Source organism: Colossoma macropomum, unplaced genomic scaffold, assembly GCF_904425465.1.
Source record: "Colossoma macropomum unplaced genomic scaffold, Colossoma_macropomum, whole genome shotgun sequence".
Classification (NCBI taxonomy): Eukaryota; Metazoa; Chordata; class Actinopteri; order Characiformes; family Serrasalmidae; genus Colossoma; species Colossoma macropomum.
Genome location: NW_023494795.1, coordinates 42,268,485 through 42,289,546, shown reverse-complemented (window position 1 = coordinate 42,289,546; position 21,062 = coordinate 42,268,485). Strand labels below are relative to the sequence as shown.

General features: G+C 42.1%; 1 protein-coding gene across 1 annotated transcript in view; it reads left to right on the top strand.

Moving 5' to 3' along the window:
- lama2 (laminin, alpha 2) overlaps positions 1 to 21,062 on the top strand; it is a 253,651-nt gene that overhangs the window by 149,452 nt on the left and 83,137 nt on the right. Inside the window, exons 20-25 of the mRNA XM_036582814.1 lie at positions 1,422 to 1,633; positions 3,370 to 3,476; positions 8,094 to 8,271; positions 9,414 to 9,550; positions 10,435 to 10,671; positions 16,023 to 16,166. Of these exons, the coding sequence (XP_036438707.1) occupies positions 1,422 to 1,633; positions 3,370 to 3,476; positions 8,094 to 8,271; positions 9,414 to 9,550; positions 10,435 to 10,671; positions 16,023 to 16,166 (1,015 nt within the window). The remainder of the gene's footprint in view (positions 1 to 1,421; positions 1,634 to 3,369; positions 3,477 to 8,093; positions 8,272 to 9,413; positions 9,551 to 10,434; positions 10,672 to 16,022; positions 16,167 to 21,062) is intronic.

Below are 21,062 nucleotides of genomic sequence, written 5' to 3'. Positions count from 1 at the left end.
TTTCCTGTCTCAGCACCGCTGTTCCCGCCCATGCAGCCATGAAACGCCACTACTTTCAAGTTCTTTTAAAGTTCTTTAAAGATGGAGAAACTTTGATTTTATTATTATTTTTTGTTTCATTTATTAGAGCTGGAGATGCTCCCTAAAACTAAACGAAACGTCAGCATAAGTTTTGACCACATCGGCTTTTTAACATCTGTATCGTTCGCAATTCGACTCAGTTTAAACCCAATGCTTACATTTAAAGTGCTCAGCCACCGTTCGCTCCTCTGCTGACGCCGCCATGTTCTCGAATCCTCACCGGCACGCAGTGAACCTCAGGATATGTTGGCTGGCGTTGTTGGATCCTTCATTGCCATGGAAAAGAATTACACATATGAAGGAGCCTTTGAAATGGGACAGTCGCGCCATTGTGACGCAATCAGCCTTCGAATGCAGCCTCCGAAGGACGCAGCCCCTGAATTGGGACACAGCTTTCATGTTCTCCTAGAACCCATGTGTCAAACACAACGCTCGTGGGCCAAGTCAGGCCCGTGGCACAATCCTATTCAGCCCACAAAATTTGTTTAATTTTCCATTAATATTAGCCCATTTCCCCATGAGCTGCACTACAGTTCCCAGCATGCACTGCAGCAGAATGTGTGCTCACCCCCTCCCCAGTTACAATCTTTGGGACTGCACCACAAAAAAAAAAAAATTGATGCACAAAACCACAAAAATGGACATCAGAAAAATCAATTATAGTAGAGGATAAATGTTAAATGCCCTTTAAGAAATTCCTTAAAATGTTGATATCAGTTACAAAAGGGACTTATTTGGAACTGAGAAATAACAACAATAGGATTAACAGTTTGAAGTGAACCTTATAAAGAAGGTTCTTCAAGGGTTCTTTAGTAAAGGTTCTAAAGAGAACCATGTATACTCATAGAACCATTCGCATACCTAAATGCTTCTGTGCATGGTGTAATTCTCCTTCAGATCGATGGAGAATGTGTTGTACATGGTTCTATATAGCACTAAAAAGGGTTCTGCTATTGTCACAAGCTTGACATCATAGCTATAGGAGAACCCTTTTTGGTGCTCTACAGAACCACACACAACACATTCCCCATCAATTTGAAGAACAGTTTCACCACGCAAAGAACCACGGAAGTGTTTCTACATAGTACTCAATGTTCTAAACAGAACCTTTTATTAAAGAACCTGTGAAGAATCAGCTTTTTTTAAGTGTATAGAAATAGAAAGTATATGAATAAATAAATAAATAAATAAATAAATAAATAAATAAATAAAAATGTACATAAATAGAGAAATAAATTAATAAATAAATACACTCTTTTCAAATTTACTTTCCTGATTAAATCTCTCTCTCTCTCTCTCTCTCTCTCTCTGTCTCTCTCTCTCTCTCTCTCTCTCTGCAGGTGTAGTAATGGTTATTTCGGTCGCCCCGGTGTTCCCGGAGGTTCCTGCAGGCCGTGTGAGTGTAATGGGAATCTGGACCTCTCCGCTCCTCAGAGCTGTGACCCGGTAACAGGTGTGTGTCTGCGCTGCCGGGACGGATACGGAGGACCGGCCTGCGACACCTGTGCAGATGGTTACTATGGAGACGCTGTCGTTGAGAGGAACTGCCAACGTGAGTGCGGATGATGAAGGTTTATTTTTTTCAGGCGCCAACTGTCGGACATGCTGGCGCTGCTAGAATATATTCTGATGTATTCTGTATATACTGTATCTCTCTCTCTCTCTCTCTCTCTCTCTCTCTCTCTCTCTCTCTCTATCTCTTTCTTTATTTCTCATCTTTATCTTTTTCTGTCTTTCTCACACTTTCTATCTTCTTTCTCTCTCTTGCTTTTTCTATCTCTTTTTTCATTCTCTTCTTTCTCTTTCTGTCTTTCTCTCTTTCTCTCCCTTCTCTCTGCTTTTGCTTTCTCTTTTCTCTTTCTCTCTTTTGTCTCTTTCTATTTCTCTCTTTCTCTTCTCCCTCATTTTTGCTGCCTTTTTCTATATTTCTGTCATTCTTACTCACTTATTACTTATATTTCTCTCTCTCTCTCTCTCTCTCTCCCTCTCTCTCTCTCTTTCTTTCTCTCTCTCTCTCTTTGTTCCCACTTTTTCTCTTCAGTCTCTCATTTTCTTTCTCCTTGCTCTCTATTTTTCTTTACCCTCTCTTTTATCTCTCTGATTTTTCTCTTTTCTCTGCATTTTTCCTTCTCTCTGTCTTTCTTACTCCCTTATTACTGATGTTTCTCTTTCTCTATCTCTTCATTCTCTCTTTATCTCTTCTATCTATCGCTCTGTCTCTTCTGAAACACAGTAAAACAGATGTCTCCCCTCTAACAAGCCCGACTCCTGACCATCTGTACTCAAACTCCTAAAGTAAGAGACAGAGAGGGAGAGAGAGAGGGAGAGAGAGAGAGATGGAGAGGGAAAGAGAGAGAGACACAGAGAGAGACACAGAGAGAGATAGAGACAGAGAGGGAGAGAGAGAGGGAGAGAGATGCTCCCAGAACACAAGCTGTTAGACTGTAACCTACAGATGGTTGTGGTTTTTGCTCAGTGAGTTATTGTGTTTTTAGGTAGGGCGGAGTGGCGTTATCGCGCTGATTAGCATACAGAGCGCGCTCATTAGCATATATTACAGCCTAAAGTTTTATATTAATGCCCTCTGTTCTGAACGCACATGCAGCCCTGCTACAGAACGTTTAATCTGATTTATAGATCATATATAACATCTCTATAAAAACCTGTAAACAGAGACGAAGATTTTACGACTGTGGACGTCAGTTAGTCTCTGAAAAATACAGCTAAACATCAGAGAGAGAGAGAGAGAGAGAGACAGAGAGAGAGAGAGAGAGAGAGAGAGAGGGAGAGAGAGGGGGGGGAGGGGGAAGTAGGAAGAGGAGACAAACAAGGAGAAAGAAACAAAGTGAGAGAGTGAGATGGAGCGGGAGAGAAGGAGAGACAGAGAGAGAGGAAGAAGCAGAAAAGGGCAGAGAGAGAGAAAGACAGATGGAAAGAGCAAAAGAAAGATAGAAAAAGGAAAGAAAGAAAGCGAGAAAGAGAAAACAGTTACAGTGAGAGGAAAAGAAAGAGAAAAAGAGGGATGGACAGTGATGCGGATAGCGGGGGGGGTCAAAAACAGAACAAACAGAGTGAGAGAAGGTGGCAGAGAGAGATAGGCAGATAGAAAGAAAGAAAAGGAGAGAAAGAGATGCAGATAGTGAGGGAGAGATGAAAAGAGAGAGGAGAGAGAAAGAGAAAAATATAGAAAAGAGAGAAAACAGAATAATCAGTGTCATTCATGATGATGATCACCAAGTCAATAATGTCTCAATGTCTCTCTCTCTCTCTCTCTCTCTCTCTCTGCAGGCTGTGAGTGTAACACTAACGGGTCAGTGTCCGAGGTGTGTAATAAACAGAGTGGACAGTGTGAGTGTCGGCAGCACGTCGTCGGCCGCCAGTGCGACGAGTGTATGGTGAGTAAACACACACACACACACACACACACATGACCAACATTAACTAACACAAACATGCACACTCTCACACACAAACTCACACATAGACAGAGGAAGGACAAAAAAATGGAAACACCACCTTATGCTTCCACTCACTGGCCACTTTATCAGAAACACCTACTTTGTGCTTCCATTAACTGGACACTTTTTTAGAAACACCCACCTTGTGCTTCCACTACCTGGCCACTTTATTAGAAACACATACCAGTTTTTAGAATGTCCATGGTGTTTCCGTTATTTCGTCCTTCCTTTTGTATGTACAGGTGTAAATTTACCTGATCAGTTGTTTTTCAGTGTATTTAATTTGATTGTATTTATATTTCCTGTTTTATTGGTGATCTCCATCACTGTGTGTGTGTAGCCGAACTGCTGGTGGGACCCTGAGCGTCAGGTGTGCCGCGTGTGTGAGTGCAGCGCGCAGGGCAGCGTGTCTGCGCGGTGTGACGCGCAGGGCAGGTGTTTGTGTAGGCCGGGTTTCACGGGCCGCAGGTGTGACGTACAGGTGCAGAGGCTGGAGCGCAGAGAGAGCCGCAGGGTTCTGCAGCAGGTTCCCATAAAGACCCTGCAGCAGTGGGACCGCAGGGGGGGCTGCCCTCGGGGGGCTTACCCCGCCCCCACACGGGTAAACACACCACCTCCAGTGTGTGTGTGTGTGTTTGTTTGAAGTGTTCCTGCTAACATGTGGGTGAATTCAGAGCATGCAGCTGCTCCTGTGTGTTTACCAGCATGCAGTCATCATAACGATCCGGCAGCGCTGGGGTGAAGATGTAACAGCCTGGTGTTTGTTTCTTTGTTTGTTTGTTTGTTTGTGTTTGTTTGTTTTGTCCTGACTTTTGCGGGACATCCTGCTGTTGCAATATGGGTACTTACTTATGTATAATACATACTATTAATACATATATGTAAATACATATCACACAAAACTTTGTGTCTCTATTCTCCATATTTTCCATTAATGAAAAAAAAAATTCACATTAATTTTCATTCCTTGTGCTGTAAAAAGTTGCCATGTTGGAGATGTGAGGTTTTTCCACAATACATACATAACACTGTAATAATAATCACACACACACATTTTCTAAGCCGCTTATCCTTCTGGGTCACGGGGGAGCTGGAGACAATTCCAGTGTTCATTAGGCAGAAGGAAGGAAACACCTGGACAGGTCGCCAGACCATCGCAGTGCATAAATAATGATCTATGGGTAATAATATAATATATAGGATGCATGTATATTACATATGGGACATATTATTACATAGATACTTACATATATACATATAATATATTTGGGATATATTTTCATATATGTACATACATATACATGCATATATATGTGAATATGCAATATGAAGTGAATATATTTTCTAAAATATATATAATATATAATAAATAAAATTCATAATAAATATTTTTTCCAAGTAATTTTGAACCATTTCTGTTGGTACATTCATCATGGAATTGTGACACAACATAAAGGGCAACTAGTCATTATAAATGTGGTAAAAAAAATTACATTTTTAAATTAAATTTTATTGGTCCATTCATCCTGAAATGTTTGCACACCACCAGAGCGTAAAGAGCAGTGGCTGAGCTGAAATGATGAAAAATAAAACTGAAAAAATAGACAGCAACTATATATATAACATACAGGGTGATTCAAAAAGATTCATCTGATTTTCAAAATGATTTATTTCACTTGTAAATCATTACTGATCAATGCAGTAAACTGTAAATGGGTTAAATGAGCATAAAGTGTATTATGTAATTGTACAAGGTCTCAGTATGAACCTCCTCCAGCTGTACAGACAACATCAACGCCATAGTCAAACTCATCCCATACTGGATTGAGCATGTCGGGTGTCGCTGCACTCACGGCTCTTTCAGTGCGATTTCGGAGATCATCCAGTGTTGTGGAACCAACGACGAACGCTCTGAGCTGTTGGAGCTTCACTGCCCACGTAAATCACGCTGCACAGTTATGACGGATTCACTCTTATTGAAGTGGAGAACGCAGAACGCTTTCTGCTCAGGGGTCTCATCTCCTCTCAGACTGAAGGGATCCATCTTCCACTGACAGTCAGAAACTCTATGACCCCCTCTTTCAATTGGATTGTGATTGGTTCCCTAGGCGCCTCACGGTTGGAAAAATATGGCGCTTTGAAATCGGATGAATCTTTTTGAATCAGCCTGTATATAAGTATTAATATGGAACATGTTATTACTACATATAGATACTTAAGTTTATTTTTAATTTTACTCTATTTTATTTGTATAAGTTTTAATATTTTAATTCATATTTATCATACATTTTTAATATGTTTATTTTTTATGAATACTGTAATGTAAATCTCTTTGTCCTGCACTGGAATCTGTTCTGACTGTCTCCTGTAATCGGGCCGTTAGAGAACCGGGCGTGTGTGCGGTTCTGCGCTGCAGCTGCGTTTGATCAGGAGCGGAGCGTAAAGTTTTCTGGCTCTTCCCTCTCAGACTGACTCTGTCTGTCTGAGTTAAAGGGCCGTTTATTAGCCGTCGTTAATGTAGCGAGCGTTTGTCACAGCAGCAGCGAGAGATTCAGGCTAATTTAAGCTCAAAGCTCCTGTGTGTGGAATAATTAGTATTCTGTTTCTTCTTCTGAAGATTATTTATTTAAAGCTTTCTCTCTCCGGTCTTTGAAGACTGATCGGCTCTCAGACTCAGACGCTGCTCTTTCAAACAAAGACTTTTAAACATTATTTTTTACGTTTTTTGTTTGTCAGTTTGTCTAAAAGCTGAAAGATAAATTAATGAGATTCTGTGTGTGTGTGTGTGTGTGTGTGTGCGTGTGTGTGTGTGTGTGTGTGTGTGTGTGCGTGTGTGTGTGTGTGCGTGTGTGTGTGTGTGTGTGTGTGTGTGGTGACTGAGCAGGTGTGTGCATGTGCGCGGTTGGCGATGGGAGATGGCACACATATGGCGTCTCCGGGGCGACGCTAACGGGCCGAGGCAGGGAAGCGCTCTGATTGGCTGCGGCCCCAACGGTGCACCTGCTCTCAGCAGAGGGGTTACTGTCAATCACAGAGAAGTAGAGGAGAGAGAGAGAGAGAGAGAGAGAGAGAGAGAGAGAGAGAGAGAGAGTATAGAACGAGAAAGACAGAGGAAGAGAGAAAGAGAATACTGAAAGACAGAAAGAGCGAGAGAGAGAATACAGAGTGAGATAGAGTGAGAGAGAGACAGAGAGAGAGAATACGGAGAGTGAGAGGGTGTGTGAGAGAGAGAGAGTACAGAGAGAGAGAGAAAGAGCACAGAATGAGAGAGAGAGAGAAGACAGAGTGAGAGAATACGGAGAGTGAGAGGGTGTGTGAGAGAGAGAGAGTACAGAGAGAGAGAGAAAGAGCACAGAATGAGAGAGAGAGAGAATACAGAGCAAGAAAGACAGAGAGAGAGAGAAGATAGATAGAAAGAGGATACAGAGAGAGATAGAAAGAGAGAGAGGGGGGGAATGCAGAGCAACAGAGACAGGGAGAAAGAGAGAGAGAGAGCGAGAGAGAGAGAGAGAGAGAGAGAGAGAGAGAGAGATTGGGTTTGTTTGTAAACAGAGTAACTGCATCTCTGCATGAACCTCTAACTGGTTTCTACACACACAGCACAATAAAGTAAATGCAGCCTTATTGAACTGAATTAATCTGGTGTGGTTCTGCTTTGGTTCCAGTGTTTCCAGGTTGGTTTGGTCTGGTTCTGCTGTGCTTTAAGCCTGCTTACCCCTGTGGTTCGGTTCTGGTTGTATTGGTTTGCGCTGGATTGTGTGTGTGCTGGTTTTGAGAATGTGGTGCTCAGTCAGAATCACTCACTGTATCACCTATTCCTCCTTTTTTACTCAGTTGACTTCTCACTACTGTTATTTTTCAGCTGAAATACTGTAACATACAGAGAAACATGAACAAAACCCAGGGCCAAGTTAGCACTATGCACTCATGCTCCATTGATTGTTAGCCACGTTAACATTTATCAAATGCCTTTATGCTAAACCACTCAAAAGTTTAGGGTCATATATCATAATAATAACTGTTTTTCAGTCATAACTCATACAGTGTAGATTGAAATGCCGTAAACTAGACACCAAAAATTAAATCATTACTTTGTTCACCGTTTACAGTATTCTGGGAGCAACATAAAGTTCGGATGTGTAAAATACGATTGGAAGTGTTATTAAATAATAAGCTATAATTTTCTGTTTATTAGAATTTGTTGTTACAAAAATACTGTATCCGTTAAATTGGCGAGATTTGATTATCGGTCATTGTGAGGCATTGTGGAGGTCAGTGCCTTTATAAGTTGGTTCTTCATGATGGACAAATTTCTCGTTTTCATTTTCACAGGTTCCTACAAACGGTTTGAAACTTGTAAGACAGTAACTTCATCACAGAATCATTTTATACACAAATATTCAAAGAAACTGGCTTTGCATGAATGAAACCACTGACCGCAAACCTTTGAGCACTGTCCTTTCATTCGTTGTTGGCCATGTTAGCGTTTGGAATGCGCAGGTTTGTAGAGCTCCGTGTCCTTCACTCAAACATTGTTTTTGTTCGTGTGTTTAGCCGGAGACCTACCTGCAGGCCGGCCGTGGCTGTATACCCTGTCACTGTAACTCGTTTGGCTCCAAGTCGTTTGACTGCAGCGAGAGCGGTCAGTGCCGCTGTCAGCCCGGAGTCGCTGGACAGAAGTGTGACCGCTGCGCTCCGGGACACTTCAACTTCCAGGAGGGAGGATGCACACGTAAGAACATGTTTAACCTTTGACCCTTAGGAGCTTTTAACCAAGAAACTAACACAGAAACTGACCAAAGATGACTGGGGTAGAGGAGGGCAGATGAACTACAGCAGCAGATGAGCTACAGTAACATACATCACATTCACATACACAGTGGAGCTATAAGGAGGTGTTTCTAATAAAGTGGCCAGTTAGTAAAAGCACAAGGTAGGTGTTTCTAATAAAGTGGCCAGTTAGTTGAAGCACAAGGTGGGTGTTTCTAATAAAGTGGCCAGTTAGAGGAAGCACAAGGTGGGTGTTTCTAATAAAGTGGCCAGTGAGTGGAAGTACAAGGTGGGTGTTTCTGATAAAGTGGCCAGTTAGCAGAAGCACAAGGTGGGTGTTTCTGATAAAGTGGCCAGTGAGTGGAAGCTTAAGTTGGGTGTTTCTAATAAAGTGTCTAGTTAATGTAAGAACAAGGTAGGTGTTTCTAATAAAGTGGCCAGTTAGTTGACGTTCAAGTTGGGTGTTTCTAATAAAGTGGCCAGTTAGCGGAAGCACAAGGTAGGTGTTTCTAATGAAGTGGCCAGTGAGTGGAAGCACAAGATAGGTGTTTCTAATAAAGTGGCCAGTTGGTGGAAGTACAAGGTAGGTGTTTCTACTAAAGTGGCCAGTGAGTGAAGGCACAAGATAGGTGTTTCTAATAAAGTGGCCAGTTAGTGGAAGTACAAGGTGGGTGTTTCTAATAAAGTGGCCAGTTAGTGGAAGCACAAGGTGGGTACATTTTTCCAAAGTAGGTTCAGAGCAGAAGTATATTTGTTTTAATTTTGAAGATTGGAAATTAATTTATGTTACAGATGTTGGTGGAAGTACCTGCTGCAGTTTTAGTGTTACATCAGTTTGAAGACATGTTGCACATGTTTACACACACACACACACACACACACACACACACACACGTACTCACACACACACTCACTCTGACTCTGATGATGGATGGAGGAGTGGAGGAGGTAATGAGTCAGTGTAGAAGTGCATCCGGTGACATTTGTAACAGGTGCAAACACCTGAGTGTGTAATTAATCTCTCTCATTCTCTCTCTCTCTCTCTCTCTTTCTCTTTCTCTCTCTCTCTCTCTCTCTCTCTCTCTCTCTCTCTCTCTCTCTCAGCCTGTCATTGTTCTCACGTAGGGAATAACTGTGACTCGACCACAGGACAGTGTATCTGCCCCCCCAACACAGTCGGAGAGAGGTGTGACAGGTGCGCCCCCAACCACTGGGGGCATGACATCACCACCGGCTGCAAGGTAACTCCTAAACTACTCGATCGCAGCCAACAATCAGCTGTCATATCTGTTGCCTAGCAACCAACCATACACACACACAGCTGAAACATAAACATGTAATGAAAACAATGTGAAAAATGTGAGTTAAGCTGCTGTTACTTTTGTAAAAAAAAGTTCAAAACAAAATTAAAGCTTGATAAACTGTGAGTTCTAAATACTGTGAGAGCGCCCCCTGCGGTTTAATGGGTCACTTTGATGTGCACCAATATAACTGATAACTGATAAAGACAAGGTTTTTATAGAACCATGAACACTCAAAGAACCATGTGCATGCTCTCTCTTTGATGTTGAAATAGTTCTTCAGATTGATGGAGAATTTGTTGTATATGGTTCTACATAGAGCCTTTTTGAAAGTGGTTCTGTGTAGCACTAAAACGGGTTCTGCTATTGTTAAGCTTGCAACATCAGTAGAACTCTTTTTGGTTCTGTATAGAATCATTTTCAAAAAGGTTCTATATAGGACCATATACAACACATTCTCCATCGGTCTGAAGAACCATTTCAACATGCAACGAGAGAGCATGCACATGGTTCTTTGAGTGTTCATGGTTCTACACAGAACCAATTTCTTACTAAAGAACCCTTGGAGAACCATTTTTTTTAAAGAGTGTAATACTGGCATTTGCGTCTCACATTGACCTCATTAATATCTCACAACTTAAGGGACTGTAGAAGAAAGAGGTACCATTGTTTTTCTTTCATCCAGTGTTCTGAAAACTTTGAACAGCAACTATAAAAGAACTAAGAACTCTGAGCACAAACGTGTCCGTTCCCTCAAAAGAAGTCTAATGACCAGTGCCTCTCTCTCTCTCTCTCTCTCTCTCTCTCTCTCTCTCTCTCTGCAGCTGTGTGGGTGTGATGTGTTCGGCTCGGTCTCTCAGCAGTGCAACATAAACACGGGCTGCTGTATGTGTCGGGATCAGTTCAGCGGAGAGAAATGCAACGAGTGCAAACTGGGCTTCCGCAATTTCCCACAGTGCATTTCCTGCGACTGCACACTGGCCGGATCCACTGCAGACACCTGTGACTCTGACACTGGTCTGTGTGCCTGTGCCGATCGGAACGGACAGTGCTCCTGCAAGGTAACCGACCACAGTGCTCAGTTTTAAACACTCTATTTGAGCTCCTCCAATCACATCGCTCAGTTTTAAACACTCTATTTGAGCTCCTCCAATCACATCGCTCAGTTTTAAACACTATCTGAGCTCCTCCAATCACAGTGCTCAGTTTTAAACACTCTATTTGAGCTCCTCCAATCACAGCACTCAGTTTTAAACACTCTATTTGAGCTCCTCCAATCACAGCACTCAGTTTTAAACACTCTATTTGAGCTCCTCCAATCATCGCTCAGTTTTAAACGCTCATCGTGCTCAGTTTTCTATTTGAGCTCCTCCAATCACAGCACTCAGTTTTAAACACTCTATTTGAGCTCCTCCAATCACATCACTCAGTTTTAAACTCTGTTTGAGCTCCTCCAATCACAGTGCTCGGTTTTAAACACTCTATTTGAGCTCCTCCAATCACAGCGCTCAGTTTTAAACACTCTATTTGAGCTCCTCCAATCACAGCGCTCAGTTTTAAACACTATCTGAGCTCCTCCAATCACATCGCTCAGTTTTAAACACTCTATTTGAGCTCCTCCAATCACATTGCTCAGTTTTAAACTCTATTTGAGTTCCTCCAATCACAGCGCTCAGTTTTAAACACTCTATTTGAGTTCCTCCAATCACAGCGCTCAGTTTTAAACACTCTGTTTGAGCTCCTCCAATCACATCGCTCAGTTTTAAACACTATCTGAGCTCCTCCAATCACAGCGCTCAGTTTTAAACACTCTGTCTGAGCTCTTCCAATCACAGCTTTCAGTTTTAAACACTCTATTTGAGCTCCTCCAATCACATCGCTCAGTTTTAAACTCTATTTGAGCTCCTCCAATCACAGTGCTCAGTTTTAAACACTCTATTTGAGCTCCTCCAATCACAGCACTCAATTTTAAACACTATTTAAGCTCCTCCAATCACAGCGCTCAGTTTTAAACACTCTGTCTGAGCTCTTCCAATCACAGCTTTCAGTTTTAAACACTCTATTTGAGCTGTTCCAATCACAGCACTCAGTTTTAAACACTCTATTTGAGCTGTTCCAATCACAGCACTCAGTTTTAAACACTCTATTTGAGCTGTTCCAATCACAGCACTCAGTTTTAAACGCTCTATTTGAGCTCCTCCAATCACAGCACTCAGTTTTAAACACTCTATTTGAGCTCCTCCAATCACATCACTCAGTTTTAAACTCTGTTTGAGCTCCTCCAATCACAGTGCTCGGTTTTAAACACTCTATTTGAGCTCCTCCAATCACAGCGCTCAGTTTTAAACACTCTATTTGAGCTCCTCCAATCACAGCGCTCAGTTTTAAACACTATCTGAGCTCCTCCAATCACATCGCTCAGTTTTAAACACTCTATTTGAGCTCCTCCAATCACATTGCTCAGTTTTAAACTCTATTTGAGTTCCTCCAATCACAGCGCTCAGTTTTAAACACTCTATTTGAGTTCCTCCAATCACAGCGCTCAGTTTTAAACACTCTATTTGAGCTCCTCCAATCACAGCGCTCAGTTTTAAACACTCTATTTGAGCTCCTCCAATCACATCGCTCAGTTTTAAACACTATCTGAGCTCCTCCAATCACAGTGCTCAGTTTTAAACACTCTATTTGAGCTCCTCCAATCACAGCACTCAATTTTAAACACTATTTGAGCTCCTCCAATCACAGCGCTCAGTTTTAAACACTCTGTCTGAGCTCTTCCAATCACAGCTTTCAGTTTTAAACACTCTATTTGAGCTGTTCCAATCACAGCGCTCAGTTTTAAACACTCTATTTGAGCTCCTCCAATCACATCACTCAGTTTTAAACACTCTATTTGAGCTCCTCCAATCACATCGCTCAGTTTTAAACTCTATTTGAGTTCCTCCAATCACAGCGCTCAGTTTAAACGCTCTATTTGAGCTCCTCCAATCACAGCGCTCAGTTTTAAACACTCTATTTGAGCTCCTCCAATCACATCACTCAGTTTTAAACTCTGTTTGAGCTCCTCCAATCACAGTGCTCGGTTTTAAACACTCTATTTGAGCTCCTCCAATCACAGCGCTCAGTTTTAAACACTCTATTTGAGCTCCTCCAATCACAGCGCTCAGTTTTAAACACTATCTGAGCTCCTCCAATCACATCGCTCAGTTTTAAACACTCTATTTGAGCTCCTCCAATCACAGCGCTCAGTTTTAAACACTCTATTTAAGCTCCTCCAATCACAGCGCTCAGTTTTAAACACTATCTGAGCTCCTCCAATCACATCGCTCAGTTTTAAACACTCTATTTGAGTTCCTCCAATCACAGCGCTCAGTTTTAAACACTCTATTTGAGCTCCTCCAATCACAGCGCTCAGTTTTAAACACTCTATTTGAGCTCCTCCAATCACATCGCTCAGTTTTAAACTCTATTTGAGTTCCTCCAATCACAGCGCTCAGTTTTAAATGCTCTATTTGAGCTGTTCCAATCACAGCACTCAGTTTTAAACGCTCTATTTGACATCACGCTCTAAACCTCTATTTGAGCTCCTCCAATCACAGCGCTCAGTTTCAAACACTCTATTTGAGCTCCTCCAATCACAGCGCTCAGTTTTAAACTCTCTATTTGAGGTCACAAAATACACAAATACAGTATAATAAGATACACTGTGAAACAATTTCATAATAAAGCAATAAGACACGAGAGGCTGTGCGTCACTGTGATTGTATCGCAGGGAAGGGTGTTATTAGGCACGACGTGTAGCGAAGTAAAACTTCCTTCTCTGTGATAAAATCACAGCAACACTCGGCCTCAAGTGGCTTATTGCCTTTATAAAAGGCAGCCAACATAAAATATAATAAACACAGAATTTTTCAGAAAATAATTAATTATTAATAATAATCAACATAAACAAGTATTCCGCCAAGAAATGTAGTTCCTTCAGAGTATGGTATTGTTGCCAAGCAACCGTGGACTGCTGAATGGGTCGCCCATCGCTGTTTAAGGCAGTCATTTCATGAACTTTTTAACCTTTTGTCGTATAACAATGAACATATGATAACACAGAACTGCTTAATGCAGGAACTTTTGCTTTATAAGCTTGTTTTGGTCACCAAATTAGAGTCAGATTATTCATTAACAGCACAAGGGTTTTTCGTGGTGCAGTGATACAGTTCAGTTGTTGTGAGGCGTCATAGGAGTGTGTATATAGTGGGTTTTACAACGGCTTTGAACTCAGCTCAGCCAATCAGATTTTAGGACCAGAACTATCCGTTTTATATCTGTGATACTGTTTGACACAATACAATATAATATGATCTGTCATGATTCAATTCAGTACAATATTATATAATACGATACACTGTGATCTATTCTACACTATTCTTAATAGAAACCACACACACACACACACACACACACACACACACACACTCACTCTCTCTCACACACACATACACACACACACACACACACACACACACTCACTCACTCTCTCACACACACACACACACACACACACACTACTGCCCAGCACTGTTGAATCTGTGTAACATTAACAGTGTTTGAGCCTTTCAGTCCCCTTCTGTCTGTAGGAGTGTGCTGAAAGGTGTGTGTGTGTGCGTCTGTGTGTGTGTGTGTGTGTGTGAGTGTGTGTGTGTGTGTGTGTGTGTGTCATTGTTAATGAGAGCCATCACCCACAGTGTTATTTGGTGTGTGTGACAGGCCTGTCTGTGTGTAGCAGTGCAGCTCGTCACGCTGCCCACACACACACACACACACACACACACACACACACGCACACACACACTGCAGTTGAAAGACTCGTACTGTATGAGTGGAGTCAGGCTGTCAAAACACTCCTTCTCCTTTCTTTCTCTCTGTCCTAATCTGCCTCATACAGTGTGGGTGAGTGTGATGGAGGGGGGGGGCTGCGTCCACTGTGCGGTCCCTCAGGCCTCTTTCTCACACACACTGTCATTTGGGTCAAACTGAGCATGTTTGTGCTGCTCTGAGTTCTGCTGACGGCTGCACGAGTCCGTTATTGTGAACGTAAAGCTCTGGAGCTAAAAATAGGGCTGATAGATCGTCTGCAGGTCAGCTCAGGTCTCTCACTCATACAGCGCCAGAGTGAACATCAATCACGCTGAACCAATGACAGCTGCATGAACACTTTTCACTACAGCTACGACTTCTCACTACAGCTACAACGTCTCACTACAGCTACAACGTCTCACTACAGCTACAACGTCTCACTACAGCTACAACATCTCACTACAGATACAACTTTTGATCACAGCTACATCATCTCACTACAGCTACAACGTCTCACTACAGCTACGACGTCTCACTACAGCTACGTCTCACTACAGCTACGTCTCACTACAGCTGCAACTTCTCACTACAGCTACGCCTCACTACAGCTACGACGTCTCACTACAGCTACAACTTCTCACTACAGCTACGTCTCACTACAGCTACATCATCTCACTACAGATACAACTTTTGATCACAGCTACATCATCTCACTACAGCTACAACGTCTCACTACAGCTACGACGTCTCACTACAGCTACAACGTCTCACTACAGCTACATCATCTCACTACAGCTACAACGTCTCACTACAGCTACGACTTCTCACTACAGCTACTACGTCTCACTACAGCTACAACATCTCACTACAGCTACAACGTCTCACTACAGCTACAACTTCTCACTACAGCTACGACTTCTCACTACAGCCACAACTTCTCACTACAGCTACAACTTCTCACTACAGCTACAACTTCTCACTACAGCCACAACTTCTCACTACAGCTACATCTCACTACAGCTACAACTTCTCACTACAGCTACAACTTCTCACTACAACTTCTCACTACAGCTACATCTCACTACAGCTACATCTCACTACAGCCACAACTTCTCACTACAGCCACAACTTCTCACTACAGCTACAACATCTCACTACAGCTACAATGTCTCACTACAGCTACAACTTCTCACTACAGCTACAACATCTCACTACAGCTAAAACGTGTAACTTAAGGGGTTAATGTGTAATATTAAACACAAACCTATTTGTCCATCTATGCACTTATCTGTCTGTTGGTCAGTCTATCTGTCTGTCTATCTATTGACTGATTAATCAGTCTATCTATCTATCTATCTATCTATCGATCTCAGCTGTGGAGCGGTGGAACAGCGTTCTCTGGAGTGATGAAGCTCCATCCAGTACCTTCAGAATGAGTTGCAGTGATCCAGAGCTGATCTTCCAACATAATTTCCTGACCTCACTGATGCTCAATCAAATCCTCACAGCAATGTTCCAAAATGTATCTATAGTAACCGATAATGTGTCTGTGTGTTCTCAGGCTAATGTGGAGGGCGTGCGGTGCGGCTCCTGTAAGGCTGGGAGGTTTGGACTCAGTGTCAGTAACCCTCTGGGCTGCAGCCACTGTTACTGCTTCGGCATGAGCAAATCCTGCACTGAGGCTCAGGGGCTCATACGCATGAGGGTGAGTACATACACACGCAGCAGTTTTGGCACCCCCGGTCAAACTCCATGTTTTTGTTCTTTATCAAAATGTAAATAAGTTAACACATCCACAGGGAACACATGCCTCTCGAACTTACCAGCATAAACCAGCCCCAGATCAGCAGAGACCAGCATAAACCAGCCCCAGATCAGCAGAGACCAGCATAAACAAGCCCCAGATCGGCAGAGACCAGCACCAGACCAACATAGACCAGCACCAGACCAGCATAAACCAGCACCAGATCAGTATAGACCAGCATAAACCAGCACCAGACCAACATTAACCAGCACCAGACCAACAGAAACCAGAACCAGATCAGTATAGACCAACACCAGACCAGCATAAACCAGCACCAGACCAACATAAACCAGCACCAGACCAGCAAAAGCTAGCATAAACCAGCCCCAGATCAGTATAGACCAGCATAAACCATCAACAGACCAGCACATACTAGCATGAACCAGCAATAGACCAGCATAATGTAGCAAAAATCAGCACCAGACCAGCATAAACCAGCAAAAACCAGTACCAGACCAGCATAAGCCAGCAAAAACCAGTACCAGACCAGCATAAGCTAGCATAAACTAGCACCAGACCAGCATAAACAAGCATAAACCAGCACCAGACCAGCATAAACCAGCACCAGACCAGTGTAAACCAGCACCAGACCAGCACAAACCAGCACCAGACAGCACAGACCAGTATAAACCAGTTTAGACCAGCATAGTATTGATGCTGGTCTAAGCTGGTTTTCCAGCAGGCTGGGTATTCTACACAGATTAAATTAGAAACTAAACTGTCCCTGCGGCTTTATAGTCATTTATGAGTAGAAATGCTTGCTGTCACTATGGAGACGGTGTGTGGGGTTTAGTGAGGTGTGTGTGCATGATTGTTATGATTTTGTTTAACCGTGAGTGTGTGTGTGTGTGTGTGTGTGTATATGTGTGTGTGTGTGTGTGTGTGTGTGTGTGTAGTGTTGTCCTCCGGAGAGGATGGTGGTTACTGGGGCAACAGTTAATGTGAATAAAACATGGGTTCCTCTCCGTCGCCTCTCTCTGTCCCACAGACCCTCTACAGCTCATCTGCCTGAGATCAGCTTCACATCATCACAAACAGAGGAGTAAAGTATCATATCAAAGGGCTGAACTCCCCTTTTTCAAAACATCATGTGAAAAAGTCAAATACAGACCTTTTAACTTAAGACCAAAAACTTATATCGGGCAAAACTAATAAACAATGACATTTTTATCAATATTATTATTATTATTATTATTATTATTATTATTTATCAGAATAAAACCATTTTATTAAAATACTGACACTTTTTAACTCCCAGTTATTGTCCTATCCCATAATGCTGTTCAGTATATCTTTTCTTCAGCACTTATAGTTGTGTATGATACAATGCTGTGAAAAAGTAATTGCCCCTTCCTGATTTCCTCTATTATATTTGTCACAGTAAATGGTTTCTGAAACGTATTGTACTGTATAAAATGAATTATATAACTGACTAAAGCTTGAGCTTCAGATCGCGGACTGATGACTGGACATAGAATTTTCTGGTATAAAGTAGAATTCATGGTTCTGTCAAATATGGCAAGTCACCCAGGCCCAGAACAGCAAAGGATCCCCAAACCGTCACACTACCACCACCATGTTTCACTGCTGATTGTCTGTGACGGGACCCGTATATTCCAAAAAGTTCCACTTTCTACAGAACATTATTCTAAAAGTCTTGAGTAGTCATCAAGAATCAAGTCCAGTAGTTCCTTAGATGTCCGTCTGGGTTCTTTTCTGTTTTCCTGGATGACGTATTGTTTTTGGTGGAATTTGGATAAGTCGGACACTTCTGGGAAAGATTCACCATTGTCCCAAGTTTGCTCCATTGAGAGATGATGACTCTCACTTCGGTTTGCTGGAGTCCCAGATCTTTACAAATGTATTTGCAACCAAACAAGTATATTTACATATTTGATCACAGCTTTAGCCTTCTTCACATTGCTGGAAAGGTTCTATTCAAGCGATGCTTTAGATTAAACAGGTCTCGTAGTGAGTGAGTCTAGCTTATTTAACCCTACTTCTACTAGCTACATTTGCTTAGTTGGTTGACTGAGGAACTAAGGGGGCAATATTTCACATTTTCACACTTTTTTCTTCAATCAATGAAGAGCTAATTTAAAAACTGTATTTTATGTTTTCTCAGGTTTTAAATTTTGCTTGAAAATCCAAAATAGTGTGATAAATGTGCAAACAATAGAAGAAGTCCAACAGGGGCAAATACTTTTTCACGACCCTCTACATCATAATCTTTTGCACAGCATTTTAGGTGTCCATCATTACGTCTTCATGAAACATTATCAAGTCAATAACTACTAATTAACTTTCTGCTCAGTGCTCATTTATTAAGCAGTAACTAGTGTGAATTAAAGATTTTCCAGAGTGCTCATAATGCTGTAATTAAGCCTTATAAAGGGTTAATTACAGCAGCTATTAATTGTCTGGCTATCCAGTACTATGATGTAGAATACCAAAATAAAAGATATCTGAAAAAAGGGAAAATGTCTCTCTAGTTTCTGATTAATAAAATAGTAATTAGCTGCCAGTTAATTACCACCTACTGGATTGATAAGGCTTAATATGAGCATTACAATTACTCAGTTCACCTTAGTTACTGCTTAATAAAGTAGTAATAAGCTTACAATAAATTACCAACCAATAACTTGATTAAAAAAAGCTTAATAAAGGCTATATAAAGGTAATTTACCTTAGTTACTGCTTTATAAAGGCATTACAAAGGCAATCCATCTGTTTCTGCTTAATAAAGTAGTAACTAGCTGCCAGCTAATTACAAACTACTAACTTGATAAGGCTTAATAAAGGCTTTACAAAGGCAATTCACCTGATACTTCTTAATAAAGTAGTAATTAGCTGCCACTTAATTGCCAACTACTGGCTTGATTAGGTTTAAAATAAGCGCGATGATTGCTTAATGCACAATTTACATTAGTTACTGCTTTATAAAGTAGTAATTAGCCAAGTAATTACCTACTACTGGCTGGATGAGGTTTAATAAGGGCTTATAAAGGCAACTCACTTTAGTTACTGCTTAATCAGCATTGAGCAAACTTGACCTGTTAATGTTTAATGAAGGCATAATGATGGGCACCTAAATGTTGTGCAAAAGGTTATGAAAAGTGTGCAAATTTCCATGCAAATGTTTGCAATTTTAGTCTTTTTTTGAAATATATGTGCATAAAAATACGTGGCTGGGAAGCTAATAGGAGATAGCTGGAGATAGAGGCAGTCTGGGGAGGAAGGAGAGAACAGAGGAGAAAGAATAGAGAGATATTGCACTGGTCTTGTTTGTTTTTAATAAGGATTTCCTCCAAGATCCTCCAAAGTCCCATCAGCTCGCGGCGTGTCCATGGAGACGCGTGCAACAGAACAGCGCTGGAGGACACTTGCGAATAAGCCGAAATCGGCAAACAAATTAAATAAAGGTTGCAGCCCAAAAGTTAATCTAAGTTTGTTTGCCGGGGAGGGAGGAGCGCGTCCGCAATCCTTTAGTTCATTTTGTGGGAAAGTGGGAGATTTTCTCTGAGCCACTGAGTCGTAAGATTGCATGTTGACTCGGAGAGTGCGGTTTAGTCGCCCCGAGGGGGTCCCACTCTGTGCCCCACACACACACCTCTCACTGCGTATGCAAAACCGAAGGCAGAATCCTGGCCCTAACAGGGTCCGACACTGCGCCGGCCAGTTTTGTATATTTCCCATTCTCTGTGTTCTGTTTTTCTAAGTTACGATACTGTGCAAAAGTCAGAGACCATCCTTCATTTACTGAATTGGGATAAATTTCCTAATAATAAAATGTTTATATACACTGATCAGGCATAACATCATGACCACCTCCTTGTTTCTACGCTCATTGTCCATTTTATCAGCTCCACTTACTATATAGGTGCACTTTGTAGTTCTACAGTTACAGACTGTAGTCCATCTGTTTCTCTGATGTACTTTGTTAGCCCCCTTTTACCCTGTTCTTCAGTGGTCAGGACCCTCATGGACCCTCACAGAGCAGGTACTATTTGGGTGGTGGATCATTCTCAGCACTGCAGTAACACTGACGTGGTGGTGGTGTGTTAGTGTGTGTTGTGCTGGTGCAAGTGGATCAGAAACAGCAGTGCTGCTGGAGTTTTCTGTGTCCACTCACTGTCCACTCTATTAGACACTCCTGCCTTGTCGGTCCACCTTGTAGATGTAAAGTCAGAGACGATAGCTCATCTGCTGCTGCACAGTTTGTGTTGGTCACCCTCTCGTCCTTCATCAGTGGTCACAGGACGCTGCCCACAGGACGCTGTTGGCTGGATATTTTTGGTTGGTGGACTATTCTCAGTCCAGCAGTGATGCTGAGGTGTTTAAAAACTCCAGCGTCTGATCCACTCGTACCAGCACAACACACACTAACATACCACCACCACGTCAGTGTTACTGCAGTGCTGAGAATGATCCACCACCCAAATAGTACCTGCTCTGTGAGGGTCCATGGGGGTCCTGACCACTGAAGAACAGGGTAAAAGGGGGCTAACAAAGTATCAGAGAAACAGATGGACTACAGTCTGTAACTGTAGAACTACAAAGTGCTCCTATATAGTAAGTGGAGCTGATAAAATGGACAATGAGCGTAGAAACAAGGAGGTGGTCAGAATGAATGTGATACAGGTGTTGAATGAATATCTTCAGAGCTCCAAACCAAGAGCCTTCATGTTGTCCAGGACGAAGAAAGTGTCCAGGACAATTGGATCCCATTTGGTCACAGTGTGGATGCATTTTAGTGAAAAGTGTAAACGCAGTCTGGCCAAAGTTTATCGATCCGTA